The sequence below is a fragment of the Engystomops pustulosus genome, chromosome 2 (assembly GCF_040894005.1).
Source record: "Engystomops pustulosus chromosome 2, aEngPut4.maternal, whole genome shotgun sequence".
Classification (NCBI taxonomy): domain Eukaryota; kingdom Metazoa; phylum Chordata; class Amphibia; order Anura; family Leptodactylidae; genus Engystomops; species Engystomops pustulosus.
In genome coordinates, this window is record NC_092412.1 from 50532246 (window position 1) to 50545356 (window position 13111).

General features: G+C 39.7%; 1 protein-coding gene across 4 annotated transcripts in view; it reads right to left on the minus strand.

The window, feature by feature from the left end:
* Positions 1-13111, minus strand: part of ASIC1 (acid sensing ion channel subunit 1) — a 167018-nt gene that overhangs the window by 43717 nt on the left and 110190 nt on the right. For all 4 annotated transcript variants that reach the window (XM_072134562.1, XM_072134561.1, XM_072134564.1 and 1 more), the window contains 3 exons: positions 7716-7866; positions 7500-7627; positions 6643-6793 (listed from right to left, as the gene is read on the minus strand). In XM_072134562.1, the coding sequence (XP_071990663.1) occupies positions 6643-6793; positions 7500-7627; positions 7716-7866 (430 nt within the window). The remainder of the gene's footprint in view (positions 1-6642; positions 6794-7499; positions 7628-7715; positions 7867-13111) is intronic.

A 13111-nucleotide genomic window follows, 5' to 3' on the forward strand; every position in this document is an offset into this window, starting at 1 on the left:
AACCCAAAAACTTGCCAAAAATTAAAACTTTTTATCAAATTGCTTTACAAAAAATGTTCTAAAAAGTGATCCGAAAAAGTTACAAGCACCAAAATGATACCAATAAAAAGAGCAACTTGTCACGCAAAAAATAAGCTTACAACCAGCTCCGTAAACCAAAAAATACTATAATTATGCCGCTATAAAAATGGCAATACTAAAACAAATGCAATTTTTTCTATTCTAGTTTTCCTTCAATAAAATTGGAAAAATAAAAATAAAACTATATAAATGAGGTATCACCGTAATCGTAGTGATCCGTAGAATAAAGATAATATATTATTGTTATGCTACAGTGAACAACCCCCCAAAAAAATGCTAAAAATCCAAAACAAGAATTGATGATTTTATTTTCCTCCACACGTAAAAAGTTAATAAAATTGCTTCAATAAGCTAAAAACCCACTAAAATTAAGTTTTTTTTACAGTGCATCTCGTCTCGCAAAAAATAAGCCCTTATTTGTCTAAATTGCTTAAAAAATAAATAAAGATTGTATAGCCTATTCCCAACGAGCGTTGTTATAGAACGGTGCGGCGAGTAGTGACTTTACAACACCGGTCAGGGTAAGACGGCGGCTGTTCACTGATTGGGGTAAGACGGCAGCTGTTCCTGACAGCCATCCATCCTGCCCCATGGACCAGAAGGGTTACGTTCCCCCCACACAACCCCAGTTTATTATCGCTGCTATTGGCTCATCAATTCAGACGAGCCAATAGCAGCGAATTTACTTATGACGTCAGTAATACCGGTCACTATGTCTGTAGACACGGTGATCGGGGCAGGGTGGCGGCTGTTCCTGAAAGCCACCAATTGTGCCTTGCGGTCCAGAGGGGTTTTGTTGCCCCCCTCTGTCCATGTTTGCCGCTATTGGCTGGTCGATTTGGTCCAGCCAAAAGCAGCAATATTCGTCACAATGGGCATCGCTAAGGTGAATAAGAGCAACACTTGGCGATAATTTCCCTACTAAAACGAAGAAAAGCGCTGGCTGTGCACATTGTTCAGATGATGCTGTACAACTCTTACGAGCTGTTCCAATGTGCATGTCCTGCAGTATCATTTCTCCGTTTTCAAGAGAAAGATATTAGGAAACTAATATTGGGACAAGAAGGACGGGGCCCCAGTACCTCTGGTTTAGATGTTTCTGTGTTTTGCCAGGACAGCATTTTCCCGGTGAATTCTGCTGCTTCTAATGATAGGACTCAATAAAGAGTCTGTTCCAAAAGAGGAGTTAGGATGGACACTATATACTAAGGATGGACACTATATACTAAGGATGGACACTATATACTAAGGATGGACACTATATACTACTAAGAGACCTGCGACAACTCCAGAGTGACAAAAGTTTAGTTGGTCCCTTGATATATACTACCTCCTTATACACTAGACATTCACAATTCACGCCCAACCTATTGTGAATTAATTTCGGTAAAATGAATAATTGTAACAACTGTTATTTCCTGTTGCTCCCTACACCCCTCCATTATTTCATAAGGGGCGCCACATAACGGGCACTGAACTTTCCAGAAATAATTGAAATTTCCATCTTGGACTCCATTGCACATCATATTTGGAAACCACCTATATGTTCAAAATGCTCATTTCACCACGTGTATTACACTACACCACATATTACACCTTGCTAAATTCCCCAAGGGGTGTACATTCAACAATTAGGGTCACTTTTCGGGTTTTCCTCTGTTTTGGTACCACTACGGCTCTCCAAATGCATCCTGACACATGTGAAGGATTTCTTACAAATTTGGCCTCTAAAAGACAAACATCCCTCTTTTCCTCTACTGTGCGCCCATAAAGCATTTTATATGCACATGTGGGGTACTTCTACACTCGGGAGAAATAGTTTTACACCTTTTTGGGGTTATTTAATATATTATCCCTTGTGGCTTACAAAAATTAGAGGTAAAGTGACATTTATAGGAAAATTTTCACCTTTTTAATGATTAGGGCCTAATTGGATCATTCACCTGTAGGGGCAAATACATATATTACACATTGCAAAATTCTCTAAGGGGTGTGCATTCAAAGATTAGGGTCACTTTTCGGATTCTTATCTGTTTTATACCACTAGGGTTCTCCAAATGCATGTCAAACATTTCTGTCAAATCTGGCTTCTAAAAGGCAAACATTCCCCTTTCCTTTTACTGTGCGCCCATACAACATTTTATATACACATGTGGGGTACTTCTACACTTGAGAGAAATAGGTTTAGACATTTTGAGGGGTTATTACATTTTTTTATCCCTTGTGGCTATATAAAATTAGGAGTAAAATGACCTTTATAGGAAAATGTTCACCTTTTATCTATTTAAGTCCTAATTAAATCAAACACCTTTACGGACAAATACACATATTACACCTTGCTAAATTCTCTAAGGGGTGTGCTTTCCAAAATGGTGATACTTGTTGGGGTTCCGCTCTGTTTTGGTACCACTACGGCTCTCTAAATGCATGCTGACACATGTAAAGGATGTCTGTCAAATTTGGCTTCTAAAAGGCCAATGCCCCTCTTTCCCTTCTGAGCTTCACTGCGTACCCATACAACATTTTATTTGCATGTGTGGGGCAATTTTATACTCGGGAGAAATGCTAGTACACATTTTTTGGGGTTGTTTCATCTTTAATGCCTTATGGGATACAAAAATTAGCCATAAAAGTGACTTTTTTTGGAAAATGTTCACTTTTTTCCTTTTAGGGACCTTATTGAAGCAAACACCTGTAGGGGAAAATACACATATCACACCTTGCTGAATTCTCCAAAGGGTGCACTTTCCAAAATGGTGACACTTGTTGGGGTTCCCCTCTGTTTTGGTACCACTAGGGCTCTCCAAATGCATCCTGACACATGTAAAGGATGATTGTCAAATCTGGCTTCTAAAAGGCCAAAGCCCCTCTTTCCCTTCTGAGCCCTACTGTGCACCCATACAACACTTTATATGCAAAAGTGGTGCAGTTCTGTGCTTAGGAGAAATAGTTTTACACATTTATGGGGTTGTTTTATCTTTTATCCCTTGTGGCTTACAAAAATTTGGGGTAAAAGTGACTTTTTTGAGAAAATGTTCACCTTTTTTCACTTTTGGGGCCTAATTGAATCAAACACCTGTTGGGGAAAATACACAAATTACACGCTGCTAAACTCTCCAAGGGGTGTACTTTCCAAAATGGTGTCTCATGTTGGGGCTTTTCTCTGTTTTGGTACCATTATGGCTCTCCAAATGCATCCTGACACATGAAAACTTTTTCAGCCATATTTGCCCTGCAAAAACGAAACAACGCTCTTTCCCTTCCAGGTGCCCCCCTGTGCCCGTACAGCAGTGTACAGTGACAAAATGGGTATTGGCATACTCAGGAGGAATTGACCTAAACATTGTAAAATGCATTTTCCTTTTTAACCTATTGTGAAGGTGCAAATTTTAGTGTTCAATGAATCTATAGTGAGATAAAATTACATTTCTCTAATTTCACTTTCATTTATCTTTCACCCTCATGAAACGCTCAAAGGGTTAACAAAATTCCCAAAGGTTGTTTTGAATATTTTGAGGGGTGTAGTTTCTAAAATGGTGTCATTTGTGGGGGTTTTCTGTCATGTGGGCCTTATAAAGTCACTTCTAACTAAATTGACCCTCCAAAAGTAGGTTTTGATGATTTTTGTGAAAATCTGAAAAATTGCACCTAAAGTTATAAGCCTCCTAACATCCTAAATAAAGGAAAAGATGTTTGAAAAATGATGCCAAGTTAAAGCAGACATATGGAAAATGTTAGTTATCAAGTTATTTTAGTGATATGACCCACTTTCCAAAAAGTAGAAAATTTTGAATTTGGAAAACATTGTTTTTCTCAAAATTTTTGCCAAATTTCCATTTATTTCATAAAGAAATACTAAATATATTGATTACATTTCTCAACCAGCATGAAGTACAATGTGTCACGAAAAAACAATCTCAAAATCAACTGGATATGTTAAAGCGTTCCAAAGTTATAACCACTTAAATAGACACATGTCAGATTTTAAAAAATGGGCCGTGTCAGGAAGGTGAAAAGTGGCTTCAGCGTTAAGGGGTTAAGCTACTAACTCCCTCAGGTACAGTATGAAGTGTCCTTTCTATTCCCTCTTTTATGTAAAATCTCACTGGTTTACCCGGTTAAAAATTTTCCAAAGTCATGTGGAAATAATCAGAGAAAAATTATATTTTCCTGAAATAGATATGTCAAGTTGCAGTGGGAGTTTTGCTTCCGATACAGTGGCTGAGTGAGTAGCACTATAGCCTTGCAGCGCTGGGGTCCTTGGTTCGAATCCCACCCAGGTCAACATCTGCAAAGAGTTTGTATGTTCTCTCCGTGTTTGCGTGGGTTTCATTTGGGTACTCCGGTTTCCTCCCACACTCCAAAACATACTGGTAGGTTGATTAGATTGTGAGCCCCATTGGGGACAGGGACTGATGTGACAAGCTTTGTGCAGCGCTGTATAATCTGTGTGCGCTATATAAATAAAGAATTATTATTATTCAGATACCACTATTAGTATAATAGTACAGACAATCCCTGGAGTACGTAAAAGTTCCATAGGTTTGTTCTAAAGCTAAATTTGTATGTACAGGTGTAATTTGTAGTGTGTATTTTTTTTGTCCCTGTCATTTATGGGATCAATAAAGCCAGAGGTCACAGAGGGCAGAGATGTCCATTTGTCGTGTGCCCTTAAGTCGGGGACTGTCTGTACATAGAAACATGCTTTTGATGTAAATATAAAAATCAGAACCATAGATATAGGTAGCTTTAACCCCTTAACGTGGAGATACCTAATGTGTTTATGATTTTTACTGTTTATTTATATTTTTACTGTTTATTTATATTTTTTACTGTTTATTTATATTTATATGACTTCTAGGGAAAGGGGGGTGATTTGAATTTTTAGGTTTTTTTAATATAATTTTTATTTTTTTTACTTTTTTTATTTTAATTTTTTATTATTTTTAAGACCCTCTAGGGTACATTAACCCTAGGTTGTCTGACTGGTCCTACCATATACTGCCATACTACAGTACGGCAGTACATGGGGATTTTGCACACCATCTGTTATAATGTGCAAATCGCACATTGTCATAGATAGCCTAGACCATGATAGCCTCGGATCTTTGTGTGATCTGAGGCTGTCATGACCACGGATCGCCGCTCCCCGATGAAGTCACGGGGAGCGACGATCGGAGCCAAGATCGTAAGCACTGATCACGGGTGTTAGCGAAGGGTGTTTGCTTCATTGTGAAGCAAGCACCCGGTGAATATGAAGAGGGCTCAGCCCATGCGCAATAAAATGTACAAGTCAGTCTTATTGCGCTATGGGGTTAAACAAAAATCCTGGTTATGTAACTCACAGAACCACAAGCCTGATACACATGTCTTATCTTTAATACTTGTGAGAAAGTGAGAGGTGTTGTGTGGGAAAACCGCTATCTGTCTTACAGGCAGATGAAATGCTGGTGGTAAAAGCCCTGGGTTTGTCTGCAGTAACCCAAGGGTTAATGCAGACATGATAAGCAGGAATAGTCTGTTTGGTCTATGTTGGCCTAGCTAACACAGACACATTGGTAATGCCCGTACTGGGCCTGCTTATTATGGAGTAGGGGTAGGCTGGTAGTGGGACTCCTACTCCACCCGGGCTTCGGTCCTGGGCTTTTGTATAGCCCACAGGTGCAGGTCACAGGCCTCGTTAGGGCCTGATTTAGTCTGCAGGCCAGAAGCAGTAGGAGAGGCCCTACCTGGAGAGCTGAAAGTGAGATTGCATTCTCACAGCAAAGGTAACTGAGGGTCTCCTGTCTTGCTGCTGGCCAAGAGCGTGTGCCAGGCAGCCTGGTACCCGGATAGCTAGGGTCCGCCAAATGTGTTAGACAGCGCCTAGCCGGGCAGGAATTACTTTTGTAAAGTTTTTTTCATGTGCCTAAGCCGAGGCTGAATTTGTGTTCTGTTTTGCAAGTGTGAATAAAACACTTAAGTTGGACTTTAAACCTGCTTATGTCCCTGCTTTCTGCACTGCTACCAGTCAACTACCAGAGCAAATCCCCACATACTCAATACACCAAAAGCTTACTAGGTAATATACAACCGAAGATAGGGGCATGTGAAGTAACGCTCCCTCTGCAGGCACCAATCTTGACCACAAAAATATGACTTTTCTTTGCTCATTTTGGAGGAGATTTTTTTTTCAAATAGACAAGATTTCACATAAAAGAGGGAATTCCAGAAAGGACAATTCATACTCTACCTGAGGGGGCTAGTAGTTTATTGTGGTAAAATCTGGTGATAAGTTCTCTTTAAGATTCATATCACAGTCCAGCAGCCTCTGTTGGGCACCACCTATAGGAGCCTGTATATGCAGACACTGCTTAGAAAACATTACAATGTGCCAAATAATTTAAGAATGTTGGAAACCCATTTTAATTGTCTTGTGGTTAGTGTTCCCGTCTCATTTCATCATAAAATGTGGTTTTTGCAGTCAGATCAGTTTTTATAGCACTTATTCAGTGTGTATAGATAGATGGAAAATATCAAAACATTTTCATGCATGATAAAAGAAAGGGTATGTGACACTACCTGGCATGTGCACCATGCGACAATTACAGTTCTCCACAAGATACCGTGTCTCGCAGTCAATCCGACATGCAGAAATACTGTAGGTATCAAAAAACTCTGAATCCATGGCACTAGATTTGCAATCTCCCCATGGTGGAGGCAGATATGTCAGCTGAGGAATAATAAGTAAAAGTGAGAAATCTCTGCCAAGATAATCTAACATTACCTACGTAATTACATATATATATATATATATACACAACAGTGTACAATTTAAAAACAACAAAAAGTACATCTCATTAAGCATAATAAATGAGTACGGTAAATGAATAAGCAATACTACAAAAGTGATTTACTGTAAATGAGCACATTCCTACAATGTCAGGTTGCTCTTTGTGGGCTAATAGTTCAGACTGGGGATCAGGGTATTGGCTTAGGGTACATACCAGCTCAGATACAGGTTCAGGGTGGATACAGGCTAAAATACAAGTTCAGGGTTTCAGGTTTCAAATTCAGCAATACAGAAACAGACAGTAGTACTACAGGAGAAAGTATAACCAGCCCAGAGTGAACTGAGCCGTGGGAATAAATCTAGCTCCTGGATGCTGCCCCCAGCAGTTAACTGGCTAACCCCTGCATCTTACAACCCACAGCTGAGTCTAACACAGAGCACTAGAATGAAACCACCCAACCTTTCATGGATAAGATACTGCAAGGCATCTGTCAATCAGCTCCAAGCAAGGAAGACTTGTAAATGTGCCATGGGACTGGTGGTGAAAGCCTTCAGTGCAGTGTACATGCTACCAAAACAATATTTTGATTTAAAGATATCTTAATATTTCATGTTTTATATAGCATAATAGAAACTATGCACTCACTCGCTGTTCCTGGCAAGAAACAAAAGTTTGGAATCCTGGAGCCACACCAAACCCCAACTGGTCAATGAAAGGAGGTTCATCCTGACTGTGTATCTGAACCTTGATTCCGGCTTCGAATGACGTCTCATCTGCAGAATAGATACATGAACAAGGCATAAGCAGCTTCTCTAAGAAAAATGAAATCAAAGAAGACAATAAAACACATATGCCACAGACCTGTTTCGCCCCATACTGGCAAATATTCATCTTGTTGGATATCCAGCATTAACTCCAGACCGTTTCCAGTGCCACCTTTAGTAGTTATTAATGGCGGGCGTCCATTCTGGCCTGAGTTGAACGTGTAGCACTTGCCATATCTTGTAAAAACCTGAGCCAGAAATAAAAGTGAAAGATTTCATAAAACAGACTGAAGAATGGCCATTCTGGGATTCTTCTCACAGTGCCTAGGAATTAAATGCATGAAATATTTTTTTGGGCAAAATCATGGATTTATTGTCCGCTCAGGTTTAATAATCCATGGCTCTCCTGATACTCAGAAAAGAGATATGTCATTCCTTCACAAGACACGGAAAATCTAGACATCTTCTACAACGTAACGAGAGGGGAAGCGAGACGGAGGCCTACAAAATCATAAATGTCATATAACACTGAATAACAGCTCATCCTCTGACAATTCACATGCTACAAGCCAAATGGACAAGCAATTAAATTTTATTTCAGGACACGGATCTCTTCATAGAATTTTCACCGATAATCAGCTCGTCGTGTAGCGTTAACGCTCAGCCTTGGAGGCACGGAAAGATAAAGTGGCCAGTCCAGGTTCACAAAGAGAGCCAAGTCGTATTATTAAGGTGCAAATAATAGAAAACACTTCTTTACTGTTAGTGCTCAGTTAATCCATTGCACTCATTACCAGGGCTTATTGTGACTGAAGAGGTCGTTAATGGGTCTTAAATAGAATCAGACATATTCTTGCAAGTCAAGTGCATAAATAGCATTTAGCAAGATGGAAGAATTCCAGTGCTCATACTGAAGATTATGCCCCATTCCCAATATTTGTACCAAGAAACAGATAACAGGGCAATATAAGCCGACATAGATAGTTCCACACATTACTTACAAAGCCATCCATTAAAGGGAACATTAAAACCATAAAAAAACAATTATTGTTAAATTGCTACACAGTAAAATGAAATTACTCCCATATGCTCTACTTGTGCGTATGTAAGCTCGTATGTTACGTTTCGAAAGGAAAACAAAAAGATTTCCTTGAATTATGAAGATCAAATAGTTTTCCTTGGCACAGATTTTCAGGTGTGGGAAGAGGAATTTATTCAGTTTACAGGTTCAGGAAGTCTAGAAAGGACTATAGCAACGATCCTGAAGAAGATTATACAAATTAGGGGGTGGGGGGGGGGGATTCATTAAGTCTTATGATCTCATTGAGTCATATGTGATCTTATTCACTAAGCGGCTTCCGGCATCTTTCGGCTTCCATCATGAGGAATTGATACAGGAAATATATTGGAAAGTTGTATTATTTTTCATCATACAAAGAATAACATTAATTTGGGAATACAGTGGGAGTACGCCTTTAAAGGAAATCTACCATTGGCGTAGACAAGATTTAAACCAAATACAATTGGGGGGGATTTATCATTACAATTTTTCTTTAACTTAGTTGTCTATGTTCAATTCCATGTTTGTTTTATCTGAATTGAAAAGTTTATGTATGTTGTTGTCTTTGGTTTTTTTTGTTTTGTCTCATATTGTTTTTTTTGTTTTTTTTGCTTTGTCGTTAAATGTTCTTTTTTTGCTACACATTTCCCTCCAAGGAGCAATTGGTTTTGATAAATTTGATAGTGGGTTTTGTCCTATTTCTATGCAATGGGGTGACTGGAGTAATTTTGAACCAAAACATATGCCTAAACGTAAATTTATGCCAAGTCGCAAATCATGAATTTAGCACAGTATTGTGAAAACATAAATGAATAATAAATAATGAATTTGGCCCAAGCAGGGTCTATTTCAATGTAACTTTGCACTGTCCAATGTTCAAAACAGCATTTGCACCACTAGTGCACCAAAACAACACCAAACATTGACAAAAAACCCAATGATAAATCCCCCCACACTGACTTGTTGGCCTTCTGTTCTGCAGTCCTGGAAATATCTTGAACAGAGCTGAAACACCTTTATTCCGGCAAAAAATTTGACTTTTAAAATATTCCTGGTGCTCATTAAGTTAGTCTCTTTCAGAAGTCTCATGAATGCAAAAGCTCATCCTTGTTCGCAGACGAGCGCTCACACTCACGAGACTTCCCAAAAGTCGGATGACATCACTGGCACTCAGGTAGGGGAGTGTGTGGCTATGTTAACACGTAGTAGGAGTGCATAATTAGTTACTGAAAGAGCACTAATTAGCATATTTTAAAAGTCTATTTTTTTAGCCGGAATGAAAGTGTCTTAGCACTATTCAAGATATGACCCGGACTCCAGGACAGCAGGCCCACAAGTAGGTGTATTTGGTTTAATTCCTGTCTACTATTATACTATAAATTTCGATTTCCCACCCTTCCCCATTACTTACTTATACTTTGAATTATCTGAAAATTTCATCTTTCTAGAACGAGACAGACACAAGGTCACATAGGTTGTGAGGAGGTTGTAGAGGAGTAAACAGGACCGGAGGACAGATACCTTTCAGATAAACTCACATCTTACTCCAGATGCTTTCTTCACATTAATATAGATCAGTACTGTTTCATAACTACATGACTGCAATCTAAATAAACTGTTTTGTGGCGCAGCTGTGCTGACCACGACACAAATTAGGGGACATTCCGGTGCTCAGTCAGACCGTACGCCATATTTAACATGCAAAGTCTGTTGGACGCCCAATGGTAAAGGTGCACCCAAAAAAAGTTGGTGAACTCTGTCGGCCCAGTGCAGATTTCTGGCCCACGTTCTTAATGAATCTGTCGCACACAGCATTATACACGGAAAGAGCACTTTTAGTGAAGTTTCCGACTTTCTTAGTAAATGTGCCCTATTCTGTTTTTCTGCATTCACGAACTAAACGAAGAAGAGAAGTAGACACCACCACCCGCTAGCAACACCAGCCCTTGCAAATGACGCAGACCACATAATATTTCTAAATGTACAGAACCTGGATACTAAGTTCATATATTTGGAAGTGCATCGTGCACCAGAATTTGTATCAGCAATATTAGATCATTTTAACCCCATGGCTCTTGGTTAGCTGACTGGCCCCTTTTATTGCCTGGGACTCCAACAAGTCTGTAGTCAAATACAAGATAAGGACAATTTTACTATTTTTTCGAGGCTGCTTTCTCATTTTCCAATGTATTCAATTTGTATGCACAATGTACTATTCTGCAAAGTTTGTTGAAAGGTTAGGTAAACTTTCAACATGGCCTTAAATATATATGTGCCCCTCATGTAATAGACTGTTATGATTATACAGCAAGTGCCAAGTAGTCGATATTCACACATAGAAGCAAGTAGAACTTTACATACTGCATTAATGTCCCTATTATCTTTCTGAGAGGTATTATTATTATCCTACTAGAGGTTTCCATGGACACCTCTTTTTGTACTTTCTAGTCTAACTCTGAGGATTTGAGAAAAAAGAGTTATTAAAGTAGCATCAGACACCTTGTCCTATCCTCATTTGACTTTTTTCTAATCAGAAGAATAAGAGGACATTAGGTCGGTTTTTATTACACTTGGCACCTTTCTTTGTATTGGTCTTTTAATTACAGTGATTGGAACATGTCTATGGAGGCAACTTCCTCTATTGTGCATAGCATAGCAGTTCAGAGGACACAATAAGACAACTGTGCGAGTGCGAATAGAGAAATCTTGTAAAAATACACTTCCATTTTATGCTGATTATTATAGTCAAGAAACAAAACCGCATGTACTCTAGTTCTGATATGCGCAATTCACTTGGGTTGAAGAGACGAGTGGACCCGAACATTTGGGCCCGGGGTCTGTGTGCTCCCTGCATATTCAGACAATCCGGATAGATTGCATGATTGGCGCCCATGCAGCCAATCCGGCAAATTGACACCCCTAGCTACTAGCCATGGCTCTTATTGGTCTTAAAGGGAACCTACCACCACAAATTTACCTATAAAGGTAGATCGGTTGGTAGGTGGATCAATAGGACGTGAGGGTAGCCCTTTAAAGGGTTAATCCTCGCGTCCCCACACTTTTTTGGAAACTTTTATTAGAGTTATATGTATATTTTCTTATGCGGCTACTGGGGCGTGGAGTAGGCGCATCTGAGGTTACACTGGGCGGCTACTCCATGTCCCAGTAGCCTCTTTTCTCCTCCTACTCACAATCTTCAGCGCGCAGTTCCTCGTAGCTGCGCGCCCATGTCCAACGAACCTACCGTCTGCGCATGCGCAGAACAGCAGGCCCACGCATGTGCAGCTCCGGCTTCGGAGCAGTGACCGCACAGGCGCGGACCTCAGATGCGGCTACTCCATGCCCCAGTAGCCGCATAAGAAAGTTTACATCTAATAAAAGTTTCCAAAAAGTGCGGGGACGTGAGGATTAGCCCTTAAAAGGGCTATTCTCACCTCCTATTGATCCACCTACCACCCAATCTACCTTTATAGGTAGATTCGTGGTGGTAGGTTCCCTTTAAAGTTTGGATCTGCTCATCTCTATTGGGTTACCTTCTTCCTGTTAGTTTGTTCTCCTCTACCTATATACATACATAGAACAAGTATAGAACATTTATTCTGCCCCAGAATATATTAAAGGTCTTAGTCTGTTACATGACTCATTTCCTCAGCTTTCCCTCCCACTTGCACTTCTCGCTCTCTGTATTAAAAAAAATCAACTGAAAAACCATAGAAAAGGTTCCCAATGTCCTGCAATACTTCAATAGACTCATAGTATAATGACCCTAGATGGCGAAGAAATATTTGTTGTGGAAAGTAAATTGAAACAATATAATGTATTTCTGAAATGTTTCATAAATTCTGTGACTTTAGCTTGCGGTATATAGAAAATAATTATGGTTTCATATTGATTTATAAGTAAGTGGCTGATAAGAACATAGGTAGGTGTGATCACGTCCCTTAATCAACCGAAATCATAGATCTGGTAATTTGTACTTTTCTCTACTGATCTGACATTCAACGTTATTTCCTGTGATGCTGTGACTCATTATACACTTCTTGAAAACGGGATATGCAAAACTTAAAAGTACATGTTACCTGAGGTTGTATGGCAATGGAGGGGATAAGGCATTCACAGATTTCGACTGGTTTCACAAAATGTTAAAAAATGTTTTGGCTATTTTATAGTCAGTTTCAGTATAACATTATTGTTATGGAAACATTGGGGCAGATTTACTTAGCCGGCCCATTCGCGATCCAGCGGCGTGTTCTCTGCGGTGGATTCGGGTCTTCCGGCGATTCACTAAGGCAGTCCCTCCGACGTCCACCAAGTGTCGCTGTTGTGCTGAAGTCCGCCGAGGCCCGCTGGAGTTCACAATCCTATACTTGGTGAAGGTAAGTGCGTGTCCCGCGACACTTTTTTTTTAAAGCGGCGGTTTCTCTGAATCCGTC